This window comes from Episyrphus balteatus, chromosome 4 (assembly GCF_945859705.1).
Source record: "Episyrphus balteatus chromosome 4, idEpiBalt1.1, whole genome shotgun sequence".
NCBI lineage: Eukaryota > Metazoa > Arthropoda > Insecta > Diptera > Syrphidae > Episyrphus > Episyrphus balteatus.
Window position 1 is genome coordinate 7,731,624 of NC_079137.1, and position 23,465 is coordinate 7,755,088.

Consider the following 23,465-nt stretch of genomic DNA (forward strand, 5'->3'; position numbering starts at 1 on the left):
AAAGCAAGGACGGGTCTTCTAGTCCAAGAAAATAAATTTGCTTAAAATTGCAAAAATCATTATTTTAACATTTTTATTTGGTACTTTACTGTAGTTCCTAAAACGCTCATTAATTAGTTTTGGAATGGGTAATCGACTTCTCCGACCAACTAAATTATTATTTCCCCAACCAATTACCAAGAAATCATCCCCAAAACCCATCCAACAATTGGTCTAGAAAATTAAGGAAATCGGTAATTTATTACCTTCCCTGCCAATAGTTCCCACGAAGATACTTTTTTTTTTAAGGGTTAACTTTATTATTTCTCTCTCGCAACCAAAGCACATTCAAGGCTTTTTGGTGTAATAAATCTTGAGATTAAACACTTTCGATTGATTAATGGCGAGGTATAAAAGTTTGGTTCTAATGGAAAAAAAATTTACATATTTACTCTCTGCGGTAGTTCTTTATTCTTTTGAATAAAAATGAAGAAAATTTTCTACTTGAATGGATAATTTTCTTTTTCCAAAAATACAACAAAAGACCAAGTCGCAAATTATTCAAGTCGAGGTTTTTGTTGATTGTGATAACACAAAAATAATAATATTGTCATTAATATGACTGCAGTTGTAGAAGCAGCTGCAACTAACTAGCAAAAAAAAAAACAGAAATGGATGATACTGTTTACAAATTTATTGTTTTGATTCCAAGAGTCCATTGTTTTATTTTTATACGGTTTTGTGATTATCTTAAGAGCCAATTATATTTTATTATATTTTTTTGTCTTTTGTTTTTTTTTTCGTTTTTTATATAATTTATTTTACTGCAGAGTTTAACAATGATAAAAGAGGATGAAGGAGGATTACCTATAATAATATAGTTGATGGAAAACACTGAGGTTAAAAGCTATTGTTTTCAATTATTTTTATAGAGGGAAAACAGAATTATAAAGCTTATCTTGAATGAACTTTCTATTAAAATAAAATTATATAGCCTTTATTGTTTGAAAAGACATGAATTTTACTAATCATTGGAGCATATCATTAAACCATTTTGTGATGGATCTTTTGCCATTAAAATACCTAGGGTTAAGACAAAGTTGTATAGTTTGAACAAAAATCAGAAGGCGAAAGAAATAACCGCTTTTAGGGGTTTTCTAAAGAGTTAAGGTAAATTTTTGTTAATTTAATTTACTTTGTAAAGCTAAAAAACAAAACTTATTACAAATTTTGTATCAACTAATTCATTCATTTAAAAAACTTTAACAATCTTTTTAAAGATTTTTAAAAAGAAATAACTTCTGTCATCCTTTAAACCTTTCGACCTTTTAACCCTTTCAATTTAAATTCCTATACAAGCCAAACAATTTTCTATCTACGTGACTATTTTATTTTTCTATTTTAAAATCAATTTAGAAAAAGCTAAATTTTTCAATTTTAATAATCTCTAGACAGATAGACGACCCTCGTCGAACTTATAAGTTAGACAAATATTTACATTTTGGTTTGTTTAAAAAAAAATTTAAACATTTAGTTGGCAATAGAAATTTTAAAAATATAATTTTCTAATAATAGATATCTCTTTCAGCGATGAAAGCTTATGTGTTGGGCGAATAAGAACTTTGTAATTAATTGAAAAAGAAAAATAAATAGTCGGACAATAGATATGCTTTTAAAAGTGCCAAAATACCTCATTTTTAAAATTGGATAAAATATAAATTATTTTTGTTTATTTTACAAAGAAAAATCTTATTCATCAAATTCATTTTTGATTTCCGTAACTAATCAATATTTGACAAGTTTGTGTATTTCATTAAATAAAATTGTTGGGTGAAATTGTTTCCAAATTTTACTTCTAGATGGCGCCTTTGTAGTGAACTTTAAAAAGCAATACGATTCTGACGATACCTTATTTGTCGAATTATGATAAGTAGTTTAGAAGTTATGAGGAAATTCCATCTTTAATTTTTTTTTTATTGTAACGGGTGTGACACTTATGAGTCATAATTTTATTTTATTTGATCGACTATTCAATTTTAAAACCTACAAAGAGGAAAAGTGTTTTGCAGGAAAATATACAAAATTAATTTATAATATAAAAATACGTAATATGTTGCGTTACGGGCGTGACATAAAAACACACTTGATAAAAAAAGAACTAAATGTTTTATTGTGCAACGTTGTAAAAGATTTTCCAAATGTACATATGAATGTTGATCTTCACAATCACTTTGTCAGTTAGACACAAAATGCTTAAAAACTGGTTAAAGTGTGACAAATAAACTTTTGGTGTGACATTTTATTTTTGAAAAAAAGGAACCTACAAAACTGACCATGTTCTTGAGAAAAATTTACAAAATTAATGGAAAATGTAAATGATTTAACTAATCTGTTACGTTACGGGTGTGACAAAAAATAAACACTTGATTTTTAGTGTTTTATTTATTATCTAAATTAATTTTGTGTGCCTAAGTGTAATTTCATTTCCTTTTTCTTTTTTGTAGGTATTTTTTTTTTTGTTTTATTTATACCTTATTTTTTCCCTTTTATAAATTTTCTCATCTTAAAATTTTGGTCTCTATTATTATAAAACTATTGCTTTCAAATTTATTTATATGATTACTACAAAAGAAATAAAAACAAAAACTTACCTTGTGCATGTTTTTGGCGCAATTTATTCAAAATATTTGTTGCATCAAATCCAGCATTGTCGCACAATTGACGTGGAATAATTTCCAATGCTTTGGCAATTGCTGAAATTAGCAATTGTTCTTTGCCAGCAATTGTACGCGAGTAATCACGCAACATTTTTGACAATTCCATTTCGATGGCGCCTCCACCTTTAAAGAAGAAGATAAAAACAAATTTTTTAATTTTTATATTTCATCTTTTTTTTTTAAACAAAAGAAAAATGAGAAAACTTTTAAATTATTTTTTTTTTTTTTTGTATATCCTAGATATTTTTTGGCATATAAATCAAAAGTTGTTTTCGAACAAAAATATATTTGAAGACAGAAATAAGTAAAAACACAAAAAAATCAACAGACACACAGTCGGAGTTTTAAATTATGAGAAGAAGAACGATGAGTTAAGGGCTTTTCCTATATACGAATCTTTCCACACAAATAGTTTTTGGAGATAAATAAAAAAAAAAAAAATAAAGTTCCTTCTCGCCGACCAACAACGCTGAGCTAAGTGAAAATTAATAAGTCTTTTTTGCTTTATTTTTAATTTTGCAAGGAAAGTCAGGGAGGGATTAAGGTATTATTTTGTATTGAAAGCGAACTTTCGAAACAATTTCCAATAATCATTTTACTCTGAAGATCTTAAAACTTTAAACGACTTTATCATAATTTAACAAAAATCATGCTATAATTTGTCAAAATGTCAAAATTCAATTTTTTAAGTTAGGGTTTGGTGCGAAAAAAAAATTTAAAATTTGATATTTGCACGGAATTTCATAAGTGGTGAAAAAAAATTAAATCTGTTTTTATAAATAATTAAACAACGCTGTAAATGATCTTTTACAAAAAACTAAGTATGCCATTTTATTTCTTGTATAAAAAGGAATTTCTAGAAAAAAAATTTCAAAAATCGTTAGAGCCGTTTTATAAAAAAATAATTTTTTATACATATATAAAAATTTTCTAACATTTTTCAAAAAAAAGTTGGTATGCCATTTTGAACAAATAATTAGTTTACACATAAAAACGGATTTTCAAAATTTTTCACTAACCCGTTTCCATAAAATTGATTTTTCAAAAAAAAAAATTTGAAATATTTTTTAATTTTTAGATTTTTTAAATAAATATTGTTTAAACGTTTCCGTATAAAAATTTTGGTCGAAATATGTTTTGCCGTTTACGAGAAATTCTTGAATCAAAAAAACGTTCTATGGCACGTACCGTTAATAACGGTAAAAAAAATATTTTTTTTTTAATTAAAAAGAAAGCTTTTATGTGTTTCACTACACACAAAAATTTTAATCAAAATAGTTAGAGCCGTTTTTGAAAAAAATTAACTTTTCTATTTCCGTTATATGACAGGTACCGTTGGTTTTGGTCCTAAAAAAAAAATTTCAATTTGTTTTCTAGGGAATCACCCAAAACTGTTAACTACCAACTTTGAAAAAAATATCTCCTAAACTTGACAAAGAAATTTAACTTTTAAAGATCTAAGATTTTCCAGGGTTCAAAAGTTTTTAATATCTATGCTTTGTTTTGACGGGACTGGACTGCGTTTGCTTGGGATTTTAATATTTCAGAGTTTCTTTTTGTTTATGAGTTTTAGATTTTTAATTTAATTTTTTATTGCTTGGGATTTTATTCGTTCATAAATTTTGTGTTTTTGTAAAACCGAATTTTCTGGTTTTGGAATAGGTATATTCAAATTTTCTGCGATTTGTTTTTTGGCTTTGACTTTATTGTTTTTGAGAACTTGGGTTTTTTAAGGTTTTGATGGATTTCGGATTTTATTTAGATTTTTTGGATTTCGGTTTGTTTTAAGGTTTTCCGGACTTTTAATTTTCTTTTGTCCATTTTTGTTATATTAAAGCTTTTTTTTTTAACTTGTTAAAAGCAAAATTTGTACTCAAAGAACTTTGAGTTTGGTATTTCGGGTTTTGGAATTTATTGAATTAAATTTGGATTTTTCACAATTAATCTTTTAAACTTGAATGTTATTCTAAATTTCTGATTTTTTTTTCGTAAAACTTTTATTTATTTTATTTAGATATTTTGATATATTAGCTGCGTTCCTTTGGAAATATTTATCTACTTTTTAGTACTTAAAGCTGCTTTGAACTACTTTTTCAGTATAGCAAAGTAGTTCAAAGTAGTTTTAAGTACTAAAAAGTAGATAAATATTTCCAAAGGAACGCAGCTATTAATTTGATGGATTTAGTTCTTTTAGAAATTAAAGTTTTTAAGGTTTTTTTTTTGTTTTGAAGTTTATTGAAATGGATGCTTAATTTGATTTTTCGCTTGTTTATGTATTTTGGTTTTCGTTTTTCAAAACTTGTGATTTTAAAAATTTTAGGATTCGATTAATAAGGATGTTTTGAGATTTCGGTTTTCTGGAATCTTTCTGGGTCCTGGATTTAATTTAATTTTTCTGTAAATTTTGGTTTTTTTTTATAGAATTTTTCTTTAAGTATTTTGTACTTTTTTGATTTACTTACGACTGTTAGACCAGTGCCAATCCGGTTTTCAGAAGGCAAAAGTTGAACAAATAATTAGCAGCATAAGGGTGGTGGGAAAATTTAGGATAAATGGTATATGAAATGGGAAAAATAAATTGCCCACAAAAAAATTTGGGGAAAGGGGGTGGGTGGGCGAAAAAGTGGGGTGTGTGTCAAAAATCATGGTTTTTTACGATTTCAAAGTCAAATGCAAAAGTTGTAGGTAGTATAAATGTCTACAACTTCTACTCAAACAATTTTTTTCTATAACCTCAAAAACATTGAAAAAAATGCAAAAATACGATTTTTTTATTTTTATCTTTTACAAAAATAGTTGGATTTTAACAAAACTTATAGTTAAAAATTACTTTGTTATGTTTTCTATCTATTAAAAATGTTTTTTGAGCAAAAAGTAAATTTTTGGATTTTTGACGAATTTAATTTGAAAAAATAGCCTATTTTTCAATCAAAAAAGTTACCGAAAAAATTTTTGATTTTTGAAAAGTTTGGAATGCAATTATTTAGCTTAAAAACGTTTTTTCCAAATTGTGTGGAAAAACTATACTTTTGTTTTAGAAAATATTGAGAAAAATTGAAAAAAAAAAAACAAAAAAACAATTTTTAAGATTGATTTTTCCGTAAATGACAGTAATATTGGCGAGAAATAATTTTCCATAGAAACCAAATTATTCTTTTCTAATGGTCATTGACATTTTTAATTCGAATCAAGCACTAGAATAGCTCTTACGTGCAAAGTTTTTGAGATATTGAACGTCGCAAATACTATTTTTTTTTATTTTTGGCATGGTAATATGTCAAAAACGTGATGTGATAGAATTTTTCTGACTTCAGATTCGAGCTCAGCCCACAAAAAACCATTAGAAAAATATACTTTGATTTCTATAAAAAAAAACTTTTTGACTAGTGAAATCGAACAGGGCAGAAAAAATCGAATGTCTTGTTCGATTTCACTAGTCACCTTGTTCATTTTTTTAGAATTTCTGGTTTTTGAGATTCAATTTTTTTTCGGATTCCGTTGGGGGCTTTTTTTTATCCATCTAAATTATGATTCCGAAATAACGACTATTCATTCAGCAAGTAACAAATAAAATTTTTATCTGAAATTTTTGGATTTTAGAATTAAAAATATATTGTATGATTTTTTTGTTCGTAAATCAGGAACAGAGAAAAGTTAAGACACAAAATAATATAAACTAAACTAAAGAAAGTAACACAAAAACAAAAAAAAAACTTTTCAAATCAAAAAGGACTTCCGAAAACCATAATCTACTTTGTCTTTTCTCAATAATCCGGCACCGTTGCTGTTGTCCTTCAGTTGAAGTAATATCTTATTTCCGGGGTTAAAGAATATCTTCTATAGTGTGGGATTGGGAGAAAAGAAAGAAACTTTTCATTCTTTCCCCAAAAAAAGTAAATAGAAAAGTTAGATCGATATTACTACTGCAGCGGCACAAAACTTTAGACAAAGAATAAGAAGAAAAAAAAAAGTGGAAGAAAAAAAACTTGCATCGTTGGCTTAATGGAAATTTAATAAATAAAAAAGAAAAAACAAAACTTTAAAAGGTTCTGTCTAAAAAAAAATATGTTTTACTTGAGAAAGAAGGATTGATGTTGGAAAAAAACGAAATTATGTTTTTTTTTTCTTCAGAGAAGTTAATATTAAAACAAAAAATCAATTAACTTTCAATTGCTCTTTTTTTAATTTCGAGTTCAAAATTTCTACTTTCCATTTTTTTAATTTTGTATATTTTAAAGGGTTTCCGTTTAAAAAAAAATCACGTCAAGATTTTAAATAATCAAGCCAAAAATATGACGAAAACACTTGCGTCATTTTCGACACCAAAGTTTTGAAATATTAAATACAAAAAAAAAATGCATTGGGGATTCTATATGACGACAAACAAGGTCATAAAGAACGTCTTCTCGACACACAATTTACGTAAACGAATTAAATTCAAGAATTTTTACTCTTTCGGATATGTCAAGGTTTAGCCTCATGTGAGAAATTCTTTGTTTATTTTTTTTTCTTTTCATTTTTTTTATATCTTTTTGATTGAATCTTAAAAAAAAAATATTTTTTTCATGGAAGGTTTAATTCTTGTCGGTCATAAAAAGCATAACTACAAGTTACTCTAGCGAGCATATGAGAGATGAAGTAATTAAGATTAGGGCAAACGAAATGGAAATTTTTCTTTACTTACAAGACAAAGATACATTTTTGTAGATTTTGTATCTTAAAAATACTTTAAGTATAATTATGCAATGAAAATTATTTTTATCACTTGTTTCTGGTTGTGGGATGTGTTTAGTCGACCATATTCAAGATAAAGATTTATTAGAAGCGAGTTTATGAGCCTGAAAAAAGCAGGAGATTTTACATGGAAATCAGTTGCAGATTGTGAAAAAAGGGGGAAGAAAACTATATTCAAAATTTTACTACCTAATCAATAACGCGGTCTTCAAGTTTTAAGGTCTTACTTAAGTCTTTTATTTTATTTCCACTTCCCAAATAAAAAAAAAACAGCAATATGGGAAAATACCGAAAATGTATGGTATGCAACAAGGAAGTGTCTTAGGACCAATACTGTTTTTTTTTTGTTTCTTCTGAAGACAGTGAAACAAAATAACAACGAAAAGACCCCTAATAGAGAGTTCCAACTACTTGATGGGTTATAGCGTAGTTCGCTCTATCTTTCCCCTCTTTTTATCTCCGGTCTTCAAGTTCGAAGGTCTTACTTAAGTCTTTTATTTTATTCCCACTTCCCAAAAAAATTTAAACAGCAATATAGTGAAATCACGAAAATTTATGGTATGCCACAAGGAAGTGCCCTAGGACCGATACTGTTTTTTTTTTGTTTTTGTTACTAGATATTCAGTAAAGAAAATACCCCTTAGAGAGTTTCGACTGTGTCTTATAGTGCGTAAAAATTAAAACTTTACCTCCTACTTGACGGGTTATAGAGTATAGTTATAGTTCCCTCTATAAATCCCCTCTTTGTATCACCGTAACCAAAGTCGGAGAGAGTATCTTGTTAATGACTGTGTCGATTAGTACGCTTCTGCTGTTGCTGCTGCTGCTGTTACTGCGGTTAAATTACACATCTCTTATATGTGGGTTTCTGTCGTGAGCCTAAGCATTCGAGTCATAGATACTTTTACCCAGTTGAGGTCTTATTTTTTTTCTTTTGTATCTTGTCTCGTCTTATAATTACTTAAAATTAACATCTTTCTTTGGCATAATAATAAAAAAAAAATAAAAACCCACACACGCACTCAGATACTTTAGTACCGTACCGCTGACAGTGCTGTGAAATTGAAGCTGGGTAAAAACAGAGAGAGAGAGAGAAAAATGAAAATTATTTTGTAGAAGTATATTTTGAGGTTACAGCAGCAAGCAACCAACTGCATATAGAAGACGATGAATCAAGCAAGACACCAAGAAGATACTTTATCTGTTTCCATGATTGGCATGTCCAACAATGTGGCTACACCAGTTGTTGGTTTGTTATACACTTCAAGTATCGAATCGAGACAGATAATGTGCCTTTTCAGCAACATATGGTTGCTTCATCTGCTTGTGCATAATGCGTTCATATAAAGATGGTGATGTGTCTTCTCATCAGCATCATCGAAGTCGTCGTAGTCGATCGTCTTGTTGTTAACAGAATTGAGTTCAAAAGAAATTGTTTTTAAAAACTGTGCGCTACTTATTTGAAACCTAAGTGATGCATTCAAATCAATAAGGCGAAGATAAGAGCCAACAGATGATTTATTTTGACAAGACACTTGACTGGGTTTTTATTTTGAAAAAAAAAAAAAAAAAAAAAAATAAGAAGAAAAATTCCTTCTCAAGTGGTTGTAATGTGTGTTTTCATATCAGAAAACAGTTGCTGTCTGGTGGCCTCTTGAAAAGAAAACTTTTTTATTTTAACAACAAAAATGAAACATTTTATATTAAAGTAGGCTTCCGGAACTTAAACTGAACCATTAGCTACTTAAGATTTATATTTGTGGGTTAAAATTTAAATTAAAAGCTGTTTGGGCAGACATTGGCGTTTTTTTTTTAGGTTAAAAAAACTAGTGACAAAAGGCAGTGTCATAGCTTTAAGAAATCAAATCCTTTGCACTATTCTCAGACTAGACTTTGAGAAAGACTGAAAAGAAAAAAAATAAACACATATCGATTAATGATAGTGAGAATGTTTTTCAGTTTTCATTTTTAGTTGTCCATAAAAAAAAAAATAATAAAATCGACCAATCTGAAAATTGGTTACATAGTTGTCACAACTCAACATAAATATTGCTGCAAGATCATTAAGATCAATTGATTTCCTAATTTTAAGATTTAACAGAACGAATTATGGAATTCATGAACCTTTGTTTGCTGCGTGTACAGCTTCTAATAATTATTTTAATGTAATTGATTTTAATATATCAAAGTATTGTGTAAAACAGGAATTATATAGAATTTTACGACATCAAAGCTAATTAATTTGTAAATTTGTAGCTAAATAAATAAATAAATAAAAAAATTGTTAAAGAAGCCCCTTTCATGAATTTGAATACAAAAGGAATAATTCGGATGTACCTTGGCATATATTTTATTGCCATAATAAACTTAAACAGCAATATTGGGAAATCACGAAAATTTATGGTATGCCACAAGAAAGTGTCCTAGGACCAATTCTGCTTTTGATAAAATCAATTCAGAAATAACGATTAAGATGCTGATAGTTCCAAGTTGAAATTGCTAACCTCGAAAAACTATCTGTTTTAAGTTTTCTAACTGTGTTTGTGCCAAAAAAAGTTGCATTAAAAATGGGTTCTTAGAAAAATTTGTTTTGGGCTAGTGAAATAAAAAAATCTTTAATTTAATAAAAAGGTAGGTTTTTTTTATCGTAACGACCAATTTGTTTTTATATTTTTGTCATTTGAAAAATTAAAATGAAGTTTTTTTTTAAGTAGATTTTTAGATGGTTTTCTTTAATTCAGTTTTTGTTCAATTCACATTCGTTGATTGGTAACATTTAGTAACAATTTTCAAAAAGAGAATAGAAATTTTTAAACATAAAAAGCTTGCCCTTAAAAAGGATGTATAGTTACCCACATATAAAAACAAATTCTAAATAAAATTTCATGATCCGTTTTAAGAAAAAAAGAATTTTTCAAAAAAAATTTAACGTTTTTTTTTTAATCGAAAACTGATTTTTTTGAAAATTTGTCACCTAAAAAACGGTTCTTTTTCAAGTACCCTTAAAAAATTCCAATTTTGTTAATTTTAAAAGGACGACCTGATTTGCCACATCACTTGTTTTTTTTTTAACAAAATCGCTAGATCCGTATTTTTTCCATAGAAATGCTTCAGTCCATCTTTTATACACGAAAAACGCATAAAATATATTGACATGATTGTTTACAGAAAATGTTAGAATACCTACTATCTGTCCTTTTCGAATATGACTGCAAAAAAAGACCTTTTTTATATAAAGATTCTTGCTTGATCAAATTTAAGAAAATTACACATATTAATAAAAAACCTCTTATTCAAAAATTAAGCATTAAATTAAAAAAAAAAATAATTATTATTTTCTTATAATTTTTAAGTTTTTTTTGTATGTTTCTTAAAAAAATAAAATGCACGACTGGGTCGCACGAACTTGCTCTTAGAGTTAAAGTTGCTTAAATTTTTAAGACTCTTTATATAGAAATTTGGAAAAAAAAAAATAAAATTCGTTTAAAAAAAAAATAAAATAAAATCTGAAATTAAATTGCCCTCCACAACAAGTATGCAGTTTTGATTGATGCATTCAGATGCATTTTTAGAAAAAAAAATTTCAAAATCGTTAGCGCCATTTTTTAAAAAACTAATTTTTTATAAATAATTTTTTGGAAAAAAGTTTTAAAATAAAATTGGTATGCCATTCTGTAGAAATCACTAATCAACATCTAAAAACAAAATTTCAAAAAAATTCAATATCCCGTTTTCGAAAATTTGATTTTTCAAAAAAAAAATTTTTTAATTTTTTTTTAAATCCAAAAATTATTTTTTTCAAAATTTTATTTTTGGCTTATATTTAAATTATATAAATGCTTCTTCACAAAAAGTTTCGTTGAAATCGAATAAGCAGTTTCGGAGATAATCGGATTAAAAAAAAAAACGGTTCTATGGCAGGTACCGTTAATAATGATTTTCAAAAAAAAATTTTTCATTGGAAGATAGACCTTAGCTTAATACTAACATTTGAATTTTTTAAACAAAATCGTTAGAGCCGTTTTTGAGATATTTCAATTTTTCTAAAATCGGTATATGACAAGTACCGTTATTTTTGGTCCAAAAAATTAATTCCAAAAACCCCTCTGGAGAGTCGCCAAATAACGCTACATACCTAGTTTGACATTAATCGGTCCATCCGTTTGGGCTGTAGTTCGTTATACAGACAGACAGAAAGAAAGACTGACAGACAGACAGACGGACTTCCTGGACCCACTTTTTTGGCATTGTCTACCATCGTAATGTCATGGAAAAATGTTATCAACTTTTTTTTTGTACGAATGCATAACTTGATATATAGTACCTATATCGCAAGTAAAAATTCAAACAATATATTTTTGACTGTGACATGGCAAGAAATCAAACATTTCATTTTCTATTTTTGACCATTGTAACTTTTATCATTAGACATTCAAGTTGGGAATTGGTCTTTAAAGACATGTAGTTTTTAGATTTTATTTAATAACCCTTATTTTTTGAGTCATAGGTAGTTTCATTGAAAACTATTATTATTCCTATTTGTCGTCAAAGAGAAATCATTTGTTATTCAACCCTTTTTGTTTCTTTTTATACATCATAAAACATAAAAGAGGCCATACTGAGAACAACGAAAGAAGTGTAGGTAGACATCTTGAAGTCTCTCTATTCACAATTCCATAATTCAGAACAACAATAAATCTTGTAATGAATCAAATAAATTATACTTCCCTTCTCTAATTACAAACTCATTTCATACATTTGCATGATGTTGATGATGAAGGAATTTCTCTCAAGTCCTTAAAACTCAGCCACACATTAGAAACAGCCATTCATTACGTTCTACATTAGTTTTTGTTACAAAACAAAAAAGAAAAAAAAAAAAAAAAACTAACTGTCATTATATGACCTTTTCTTTCGACCCTCATATAAATTTTTGTTACACAACGCCTTTGATTAAAACTTGTGTGTCCCTTCAACGACAACTAGTTACAGTTTTTTTTTTATATTTTGTTTCTTCAAGGGTTCACTCATTCCGAGCTAATAGTTTCCTTTTTCCCTTTTTCATAAGCAGTTTTCTTTTGTTCAACGTTTCAACAATAATGTCCTTTGGCAAAGTCACACGTAAGCTGACGTCTTTTTTTATAAAGAAATTCCTATTTGCGTATGGGAAAGTTCTTTTTTTTTGTAATTTTTTTTGCCATAACCATGAGTACGTAAACCCATTTATATTCCAAGAATCTTTAACCAAGGAACGATGAAAAAAAAAAACCATACAGTATCCAAGAGAACAGCACGCAATCCAATTTGTAAATTCATACGAATGAAATAAAAAAACGTTAAAAGAGTTCTTACGTATTCGTTTCCTTGATGTTTTGGATCTCTTTGGATATGATGTGGGTTTTGGGTTCCTTGAATGTGAGAAAGTTTTCAAAAAAGGTTTCACTTTGAATTTTTTTCAGTTTTTTTTTAATACAATAGCTTTTTATGATGACACAAGAATGTATAAGAAAATTACATTCTTTAGAATTTTACCTTTTGTTAAACATTTGATATTGTTATTACTTTGATTAAAAAAAAACTGTAATGTCGTAATATGTTATTTAACGTTGCCTTAAATGTAACCATAAGAGTTTTTTTTTTATTTTAATTTCATTTCTTTGGGCTTTGAAATTATTTTTGTCAACTCGAAATTGTGATTCTACTGAATAAATCATGATTAGCCCACTATTATTACCATGTTAAAATAGGATTTGTTGTTATTTTTAGAAAAGACAAAGACAACCCCCACAAAACTCAAAAACAGTTTTAAAATAAAATACAAAAATATTGCAATTCAAATCCATGTTCTCAATTCTGCGAAACGAACAAACAATAAATATTTTTTTGTAAATTCATACAAAATAGAAACAAAACGAAAACAAAAAATGAACTTCAAATTCTATGAAATGCAAATTGGAGAAATTCGTTTTAGTATTAAAGTGTACGATTGGGTCGTATGTTTTGGCTGGAATATGTAACAGTGTTTTGTTTAATCCCCTCAAAAGCTTCAAAACTATCCTTTTGGTTATTTTCTGGTTAAGTGAACAAAATTTCAAATTCAATAAAATGAATTAGCAATTTTTAAAAATTGGTTTTCTAGTTTTTGAAAAACACTTGCTATAACGATTTTGAATTCACTTTGCAAATGTAATCTTCAAAATAGTTTCAATAAACCTGCATTTTTAGTTTTTCTCAAAAAAAAAAAAAAAATTACGAAAAACGGAAGACAATATTTTTTTTAAATCAATTTTTGGACAATGGAATAGTGAATTTTTTCAAAACTTCAATTCTGAGACTTGATAATGATTGCTTAAAAAGTTACGCATCATTTTTTGTGCCATACAAAATTTTTCAGATATTTTAATTTTTTTTTAATTTAATTTTAATTTTTTAATTTAGTTTTAAGTATTTTTTAAATTAATATTATTCCATTAACTTTCGAAAACCTACGGTTCAATAATAATAAATAAAAGAAAATTGCAGAAAAGCATGGAAAATGGTTAAAAGAAAATACTAGAAATTCATGAGGAGGAAGTGCATGCACAAATTTAGTGCACTTGGTGCTTTGCTTACTAACTTTTTTAAAAATTAGGAAATTTTATTGGAAAGTTTCTTATTTGCAACATGTAATCTAACTTTCGGAAAGATAAATTGTTAGATAAGATACAACCTATTTGCAATCGAAAAGAGCAGATGGCTTAAGCACAGTCATCGTAGCATGCGTTTTGTAGTTCTCATAGCCTTTTTTAATTACCGAAAAAGAAATTCTGTTTCTTATTTAAAAAAAATATATAGTTTTTTTTATTTGAAAATTTAGTTTTGCTTTTTAAAATTTTTCTTTTTAATATTATTCTTATTTTATTTTACTTGATTTAAATTAAATTGTTTTGATTTGATTTGATTTCACTTTACTTTACTTTACTTTACTTTACTTTACTTTACTTTACTTTACTTTACTTTACTTTACTTTACTTTACTTTACTTTACTTTACTTTACTTTACTTTACTTTACTTTACTTTACTTTACTTTACTTTACTTTACTTTACTTTACTTTACTTTACTTTACTTTACTTTACTTTACTTTACTTTACTTTATTTTACTCTACTTTACTGTATTTTATTTTACTCTACTTTACTGTATTTTATTTTATTTTATTTTATTTTATATTATATTGTGTTATTTTAATTTATTTTTATTTTTTTGTTTTTCTATTTTTTGTTATACAAATTCTAAAAAAATCACCACTATAAAAGAATTCAATACACTCTTCAAAAAAGATCAGAAAACGTAATTTCGAAAAAAATATATCTTAATTAGTCCGTTGCATTATTAACCTTCCATTTCGATTTCTAACAAACCATCTACTTAACCCTTAATGTGTTTATTATTGCAAAAGAAAAAGAATACAATTTATTTTATATTTTTTCTTTAAAAGTATAATAAAAAACCCATAGAAACTATGTTTCCATATCAAATTCATCTATTCAATATAAATGTATAACGCCAACACATTGTACCTAGATACATTTTAATTCAAAAAAATACAAGAAAACCAAATAATTTAAAAAAAAAAAAAACTCAGAGGTTAGAGTGTTGTGAAGTCTTTGTTTCATTATTTTTTGCATTGTACTAGCGCGATATCGGATCGGTTCACTGAATTTGGGTCAATAGAAAACAGCACTGAAAATATATGCATTTTAAGCTTTACTCCGCTTATACAACACACACATACTCCAGGCTTTCACTAAATAAATTAAAATAAAACCAAAAAAAAAAAAAACTTTTAACAATAACAAAACTTCACAAAACATGCAAAATATTCTGCATAAAAAAAATAAAAAAATCTGCGAAAAATCTTTTTTATTTGTTGTCATTGCATAGAGAGAAGAGATACAAATAAAATTGTTTACAAAAACTTCAAAGGAATAACTTTGGATGGGAAAAAAATAAAGTTTTTCAAAAAAAAAGCGTGTGGTGCTCTTCTTTATTGTTGTTTTGGTCGTGTGTTGAAGAGATAACACAAAAAAATTGGGGAAGGTTCATGTCCCAGAATTTATGTGAGGTGACAATTGTTTTGCAAAGTTTCTATTATTTGACTTGGAAAACAAAAACCAAAATTTATACAAAGTCTCGTGGGTTGGTTGTTTTGGGTGACTTTTGAATTTGCAAGTTTTTTTGCTAAAAATTTATTGGAAAGTTCATTTATCAACCAAAACTGACTTTTTTTTGTATCTTAAACAAAGTTGGTTTGTTTGTTTCATTCAATGACAGTTTCAAATAAAATACTGCAACTATGATAATGATAAGTAATGTGGCTCCCACTCATTCTCCACCCAGAAAGATACAGATACAAAAACCTCATATAAGAAGCTTAACTTAAATAAGAAACAACTTTCGAAAAAAAAAGCCACATAAGAAACTAAAAAAATCAAAAAGACACATCTTTCTGCGTGTAAACTCGTCTTTCATTTTTATATATTGAGTCGTTAATTAATTTCATCGTCTTATGGATAAATCTTTCTCAAGACATCGTCTTCTCAAGAGACACTACAGCAACACACTACACATAAAATGCAAGAAGCCTGACTTAGTAAAAGGTTTTCATGTTGTTGTTGTAGTTACTTCTACTTGTTCTCGCCTCATTTCTCTATTAATTTCCATCAACATCCATCCATCCATTCCATTCGACTTACTTACATATGTATCTCTTAATCTTCAAGGCATCACGCATCTCGATAACTCATCTCTCTTGGAGGCAGCAGCTAGCTACTTACGTGATAGATGCGTTTACCTAGAAGCATGTTTTTCTAGTTTTTAGTATTTTTCTTTCTTTATAAGATAACCAACAACCAAAGTTGAAGTGGTTTGTTGATTGCTCGGCATAGTTTCCTTCTTTGATTATTTTTAAGATAGAAAAATAAAAACAAAAAAGAAAAAATATCAAACTAACAGTTTAACCTCTCTTAGTCGTTAGAAAACTTACAAGAAATTCGAGTCTGAGTGGAAAAATCGACTTAACAAAATTCTCCAAAATCAAAAAAGTAGTTAAAAAGCCCAAAGTCCTAAAAAAAACTTAACAAAATTCTCCAAAATCAAAAAAGTAGTTAGAAAGCCCAAAGTCCTAAAAACCCAAAATATCCAATATCCATAATTTCGAAAGTTTAAATTTCAAAAACCTTTAGACGTATACACTGAAAAAAAAATTGATAATAACAGCTATCAAATTGACATTTTTCAATGGAAAAACTCGTCCAATAATTAAAATATCAATTTTGATATTATTATCATATTTAAATGAAAATTTCACTTCGACAATTTTAATAACAATATTGACTAAATTTTATGTTTGAGTTTTTAAGAATGATATTTCTTTCTTTTTCTTTTTTATTAATTTAAAAAAAATTAAAATTAAAATATCTTCCTTATAATAAAAATATTATTTTGATATTTAAATTATCATAAAACAAATTTTTCCAGATTTTTTTGCTGAATTGATAAGATATTTAATTTGATATTTTAAAAAAATGATATTTTTTTTTCAGTGTAGCTAAAACATAAGTTAATTTTTTTTAATAAGATATTGGATTTTATAAATCTGAGGATTTTGTCAAAATCGTATTATGTAAGATTTTAAAGTTCGGAGTTATGACTAAACCTTCATACATTAAAAAAAAAAATAACTTAAAAAACTTTAAAATTTGGTCACCACTGTAATATTCGACCGATTTTCCTAAAACATACGGCAATCGCTTTGTTTCATTAAAATCTAGGGGAGATATTTTTTTATTTGTCTTTAAAAACAAAACTTATGGTCAAAAACTCAAAATACACACTAAAATTAACTTGAAAACTTTAGACTACTAAATGGACCTTTTTGGAAAGCTTAATTTGTGACAATATAAAAATATTCTTAAAAAAAAAACACCAGAAATACAATACCTAACTTAGAAAGTTCTAAGGAAACATATGAAAATGCATCTACATATAATGCTATCCTTCAAGTCTTTTTTTCTTAAAAAAAAAGTCTTAAGACTTCAAATAATGTTGCTGTACGTTTTCGATCTTAATTATTTTCTTCTTCGAAAAAGAAAGCAAACAATCCATCATCAAAGAATTCAGCTGACGGGCTCAATAAAGATCAAATTTGTTGTAGCAACAAAGTTCTACTCTTGAAACCTTTCACCTGTTTGTGTACAAAATTCTTCTTCTTCTGAAGAAATCCTTTAGCACTGTCATTTTCAAGAACGCAATGTTTGTCTTTGCCCCTGAAGATATATTAACACGCATTTATACCTTAAAAGCTACATCATCATACAACATTCAGCAATTCACTTAAATTCACACTCTATTCAATTTGTGCAAATGCAATGCCTCCCCTTTAGGGTAGAGGGGGTATACCCTCTTTGGGGCAATTAATATAATTTTGCATTCAAGTTGTATAACCAAAACAGTTTTCCAGTGGCAGAGCTCACGAGGCTAAGTGAATGTAAATTTCTTTAGAAACTTCCTCATTTTTTGTTTTTTTTTTGAGAGATTCAATGATGAAGAAGGTGATGATGATGGTGTGATGATAATGGAACTCAAAAGCAGAAGCAGTAGCTTTCTTCTGATAGTATCATGGTGTTGGTGGTTGAGATGGTTCTTAAGATGTGGCATATCTCCTGGAGCACAAGATTTGCATCTCATACTGAGATCTCTTTTCCAACGAATAAGCCCGATCGAGTTCCTCACATGCATGACGATGATGATGGTGATGGAAAAGTAGCAATTTCTTTGGAATATATTTTCCATACACATTCATCATTTCTCTCAACTCAACTCTCGGGGACACACGCGGCTTTAATTCTCAAGTTATGTGAAGCATACATCATCTTTTCTACCTCTTTCGTCGTCTTCGTCTTGGTCGTCTTCGAATTAGTTTCTTATGGGTGTTGTTCTGCTCCAGCTCCCTTTGCTTAAGATTTTCAATTTTATTATCCTGAATAGAGGAGGAGAAGATGCTGATGATGATGGTGCTGTGATGCTGGGAGGTCGGTTTTGGTTTGTGAATTGGGAGCTCCTCAACGACAACGACGACGTCGAAGAATAACTCGTGTGGTGGCACGTTGCAGTACACTCGAGTCACGTTTGAATATTATTTTGATATAAAAATATTAAGTCAAGAAAATATGCATCCCTACAGAGAGAAAGTGGGAAGAAAAGTGCTGTTTTTTTTTCTTGTGTGTTTCTGGAAAGCCCAGGAGAAGAAGTAGAATCTCTGTTTTTATCAATTTTTTTGTTGTTTTTGTTGTATTTGGTCTCTAAGAGGTTTTTATGCTTCTGTCAGTGTTTTTATATTTTTCTATAAACTGGGTGGTATAATATTAGCTTAGCTCTTTGGGAGGTTAGATTTTTCAAACACATTTTTATATAGAAATATAAAATAAATTTTTTCTTAGTTTTTTCTATTGGTTTATTTTTTTTTTTTTTTTTATTTTATATTTTTGCCAAAGAGAGTGAATGGACTTTATTTTTAATTCAATTAGTTGACTCTTGTGTGTTATATCTTCGTGCCATGAGTTTTTTTTTCAATTTTTTTTTCTAACCCAACCACTTTGAAAAAAAAGAAGAAAATTTTAGGTCATGGAATGAAAAATCTTTCATTTTGTGGTTCTAAAAATAAATTCAATAGACGTGGACCAATTCTACTCCCAAGCAACCAACATAGAACAGAAAATCAAATAGAATAAAAACATAGATAAGCATTAGAAAAATAAATGACGTTTGCAGAGAGTGTCAGCATTTAAGTATTTGAAATCGTGGCAAAAAAAAAACAAAAAATAATGGTGCTGATGATTCAAATATACAGAAATACTTAAAAAGTTGAGTATACCTATGAGTATACTCTCGATTATACCTAATTAAATAAATTCTCAGTTTTCAGCAGATAACAGTGCTGACAGAAATTTTTCCCTGCCCAATTGATACCAATATATTTTTTGGGACATTAAAGTCGGATTAAGTTATAGAACAGAATCAAAAAAACGAAAAGGCCGTTTTCCTCATTTCCAGCAGCGACATTTTTTAAAAAAGGGCTTCAATCCCAAATTGATTTTTCGTTAAAGTGTGACTAAGTCTATAAAGGTCTTTTTGGAGAAAAAAATCTAACTACCTTTACGCCTACCTTCTAAATGTTACACAAAAGATTTGTTCAACCGTGTATGAACTTTAATAAAATCGGAAATCATTTGTTAATTTGTCTATGTAAAGACTTTAATCAGTTTCTGCACTACAAAAAAAAAAAAGAAAACACAATTTAATACCCTTAGTGCATTTGATTAAAAAAAAGTAGAAACTGTTTTTCAAACCAAAATTTAAGCTTTCATTTTTGTAAGTTTTGTATTACAGTTAATCATCAAGAAATCAGACTGAAAAATTTTCACTTAAGGCTTAAGACATGACTTCTTTAATAAAAGCAAACATTTTTAACGAAAATTGTTTAAACTGTTGCCGAAAAAAATTCCGTGCTTTAATTTGGGTCCCATAAAAACAATTTTCCATTATAGCTTAGAAGATCGTTTTTAAATAATTTTCGTCAATTGTTTATGAACTTATATACTCTCTTTCAAAGAACTTGATTAAAAAATATCGATAGGTTACGATCTTTCCATGAAAAACCTCGAATGCAAAAGAATATAATGAGCTCTAATTTGCATACAACACATTTTATATTTGAAGAAGTTACTATGCGGTATTTTTTAAAATCAGGTTGTTTTTTCTCATGGAGCATGGTTCGATATAAAAACATTGAATTTTGTCCCATCTGCACTTCTCAATATCCTCTTCATTTTATTTATTTAAACAAACAAAAAAGGTTAGAATCTAGCAAGTAACACACTCAAAGATAATAATGAAGTCCAATTACGACGACTCTACGAGCTTTATAAGCACAAAGTTTTCAAAATCAACATGGCTAAATAAGAACTCCGCCTCTGAAAATGCTACAATATGCTCAGATAGATAAGAAATATCAGCCAAAAATAATGTCAAACACCTGACAATACAATCCAGCGAGTTGTACCGGTTTAACCCAAAATCAGCAGCTGCCTAAAAAAAAGCCAGTTGTGCATTCAACCGCATTCATCCACTTATGCAAACTGAGCCCTTAGAAAAAGCCTTTCATAACTAACTATTTTCCTACCTGTTTCGAGGTGGCAAAATCCCACCTAAACAAGAAGTAAGCAATCTTCCAGAGGAAGATCTTAAGGATTTGTACAGCATGCACTACGACATGATATCCAGGAAACTTGGCAAGTATCTCATCTAATCAACCAGAAGATCAACCAATGTTTACAAAAACAGTTGTCTAAAACAGAAGAAATAGTATTCAAGATAGTCTGCGAATTTTATTGCAATTGAGTAAAAATTCCAATAAATAATTATTTTTGATAAAAAAAAAACTAACTTTTATTATTATTTTGAACAGATCTAGATCATAGTCCCTGTTTCATTGGTTATTAAAGTATCAGTCTTAAACCTATTAAACACCTTTTAATTCATAGCCCCAAAATTCATTTAACATTTTCCACCTGTCAACAATAATTTACCATTTTCTCTCATAAAATTAAACTAATAAATTAAAATTTCACTTACATGAAAATTTCTTTGCATGAAACCATGAAACGAACTAAAACAAAAGTTTCTTATCACAGAAACTTCTACCTACCCCACAACTACAACCAACCACGAAAACGACGTCAAGTCTTATAAAATTATTCCTTCTATTTGTCAAAAAAAATTTAATTAAAATTTACTTTTCATGCAAAGGAAGACTGTGTTTCTTTTGTTATAAAGCAAGAAGTAGCAGGTAAAATGAAAAATAAATAAAGTTCGTGTAAAGAATCCATTTGAAAAGGTTAAATGTGAACTTAACTACAAACTGGGCCTTAAACCTTCCGGCAGATAAAGCTAACCCAACTAACAAAAAAAAAAAACTACACCCATTTAACAAGTGTTGTTATCGTTTTGTTGTTTATTGTTTTTTTGTTTTTAAGTAAAAAAAAACCCCCAGCCTAATGCCCCTTGGCATTATTTCTGGCCATTGCACTTTTCCTACACCACCACCACCAACTATACACAACTAACAATAATCTCTACTCTATAGGTATTATAGTATAGTATACAAGTTCGTTCACAAGGCGATTCAACTCTAAACAATAACAACAACAACAAAATAAAAAAAACATTTGTCGTAGTCGCCGAGCAATTATGCAAAATTATTGCATCTAAATGTTTGTTGTTCCTTTGAATGTGAACAAACGAACCAACGACGACGGACGATAACGACATAGACGACGAACAAAATAAAAATGCATTTTTCTGCCTATATATAGAATGCATACTTCAAAAAGCCTTTGAAAAATGAGAAGAAGAAAAAAAAATAAATTCAAGAAAAAAAAAAATAAATAAAAAAAAAAAAACTCAAGGCGAGCAAACGTTTAGGCTCAATATAAAAGCAGTGTGGCCATTGTAATTTAATTTTGCTTGACAAAAGCTGAAAAGCTTTATAAATACGAGAACTACAAAATCAATTTTGATGAAATCTTGACCATTTTATGGCTGGCAAACATATTTATGAATCTCAAAGTATCTACCTTTACGGGGGTCCTCCTCTCAACTTGTTTTGAGTACTTGGTAAAATATTTCCTTATTCAAAAGCTGAGAATCAATCCATAAAGGATTTGAAAACACTTGGGCCTTCAAAAGTCATTCATCTAATCTACACAGTTTATTACAAGTGTAGTTTGTCTTGAAAATAGATATCGATTTAAAAAGTCTTAAAGCCCTGCTCAATTCTAAAGAAGGAATTACACTCGAGATTGAGCTGAAACGAACTGCTTAACAGTGGTCTCATTAAACTAGATTATTTTTATCCCGGCAGGCTTTTAAAAAAAATAAAAAAAACTCCATGACCATTGGCCACATTGGTCTGTTGATACTGGTTGCTTTTTGCCACTACAACTATTTAGTAGAGAGATATGTAAGTACTTGCTAAAGCAGTTGTTGGGTCAATAAACTTGTCATAGAGCGATACGACGAAAACAAATGTTGTTGCACATTTCTATACTTTAACCAAATGCAACTCTAATGACGACCAACAACAACAACAACACCGACTATGACTATCCGCCGCGCAATGGAGGCGTTAGGTCGGATGGTGCGGGGAGGTGTTGGTCGGTCGCAACAAGCAACAGCAATAATAGGTAGTAGGTAGTCAATACCTCCTCCTCCTTTGAAACTGTGTGCTCCACAGCAGCGCACAAAATTCGTTTGAAAATTGCATAAAACTATACACAAAATACGAATAAATAACAAATAAGATTGATATTTGTTGCTAAGAGCACAGATAGTCAGATAGATAGATAGTGTGGCGTTTTTCTATATATACAAATATATCTACGTCCAGTAGCGGACTTGTAAAATATAGGGCCTTGAAATTAATAGAATTAAGGTTGAGAAGAAGCTTTTTGAAAATTTTAAGAAAGATTTCACAGACACTTAAGCAGTATTTTTTAAAAACATTTGAAAATGCACAGGCATTTATTCAATAGATCCTTGATTCAACCATAGAAGTAAGATTCGATGACACAAAGTCCACAAGTGATCCCATAGACAGCTATAACACCGCAATTCAGAGTAAGCAGACAATTTCGACTTCTATCTTAAAATTTCTATAACAAGCAGCAACGATGATAATCCCTAAAAATCTCATTACCCAAACCACCTTCAGAAAGAAGCAAACGAAGAAAAATAAAGTTTCAATACCAGCGAACCAGCAAGTAACGCAACGACTGTGACATTTCCGAAGAAGAATACAAAAAAGTCACTCCCAACAATTTTTCAGTTGGGATATATCATAAAATCATCCACAATTTCAGGCCAATGTTATTTCTAACCACAAAACCATCTTTTTCAAGAGTTTTAACGATTCCTACTTCCCCCACAAATAAAAAAA

The 23,465-nt window shown here is 28.4% G+C and overlaps 1 protein-coding gene across 1 annotated transcript in view; it reads right to left on the minus strand.

The window, feature by feature from the left end:
* LOC129920211 (T-complex protein 1 subunit eta) overlaps nt 1-23,465 on the minus strand; it is a 103,522-nt gene that overhangs the window by 44,951 nt on the left and 35,106 nt on the right. Inside the window, exon 5 of the mRNA XM_056001460.1 lies at nt 2,631-2,819. Coding sequence (XP_055857435.1) covers nt 2,631-2,819 — 189 coding nt within the window. The remainder of the gene's footprint in view (nt 1-2,630; nt 2,820-23,465) is intronic.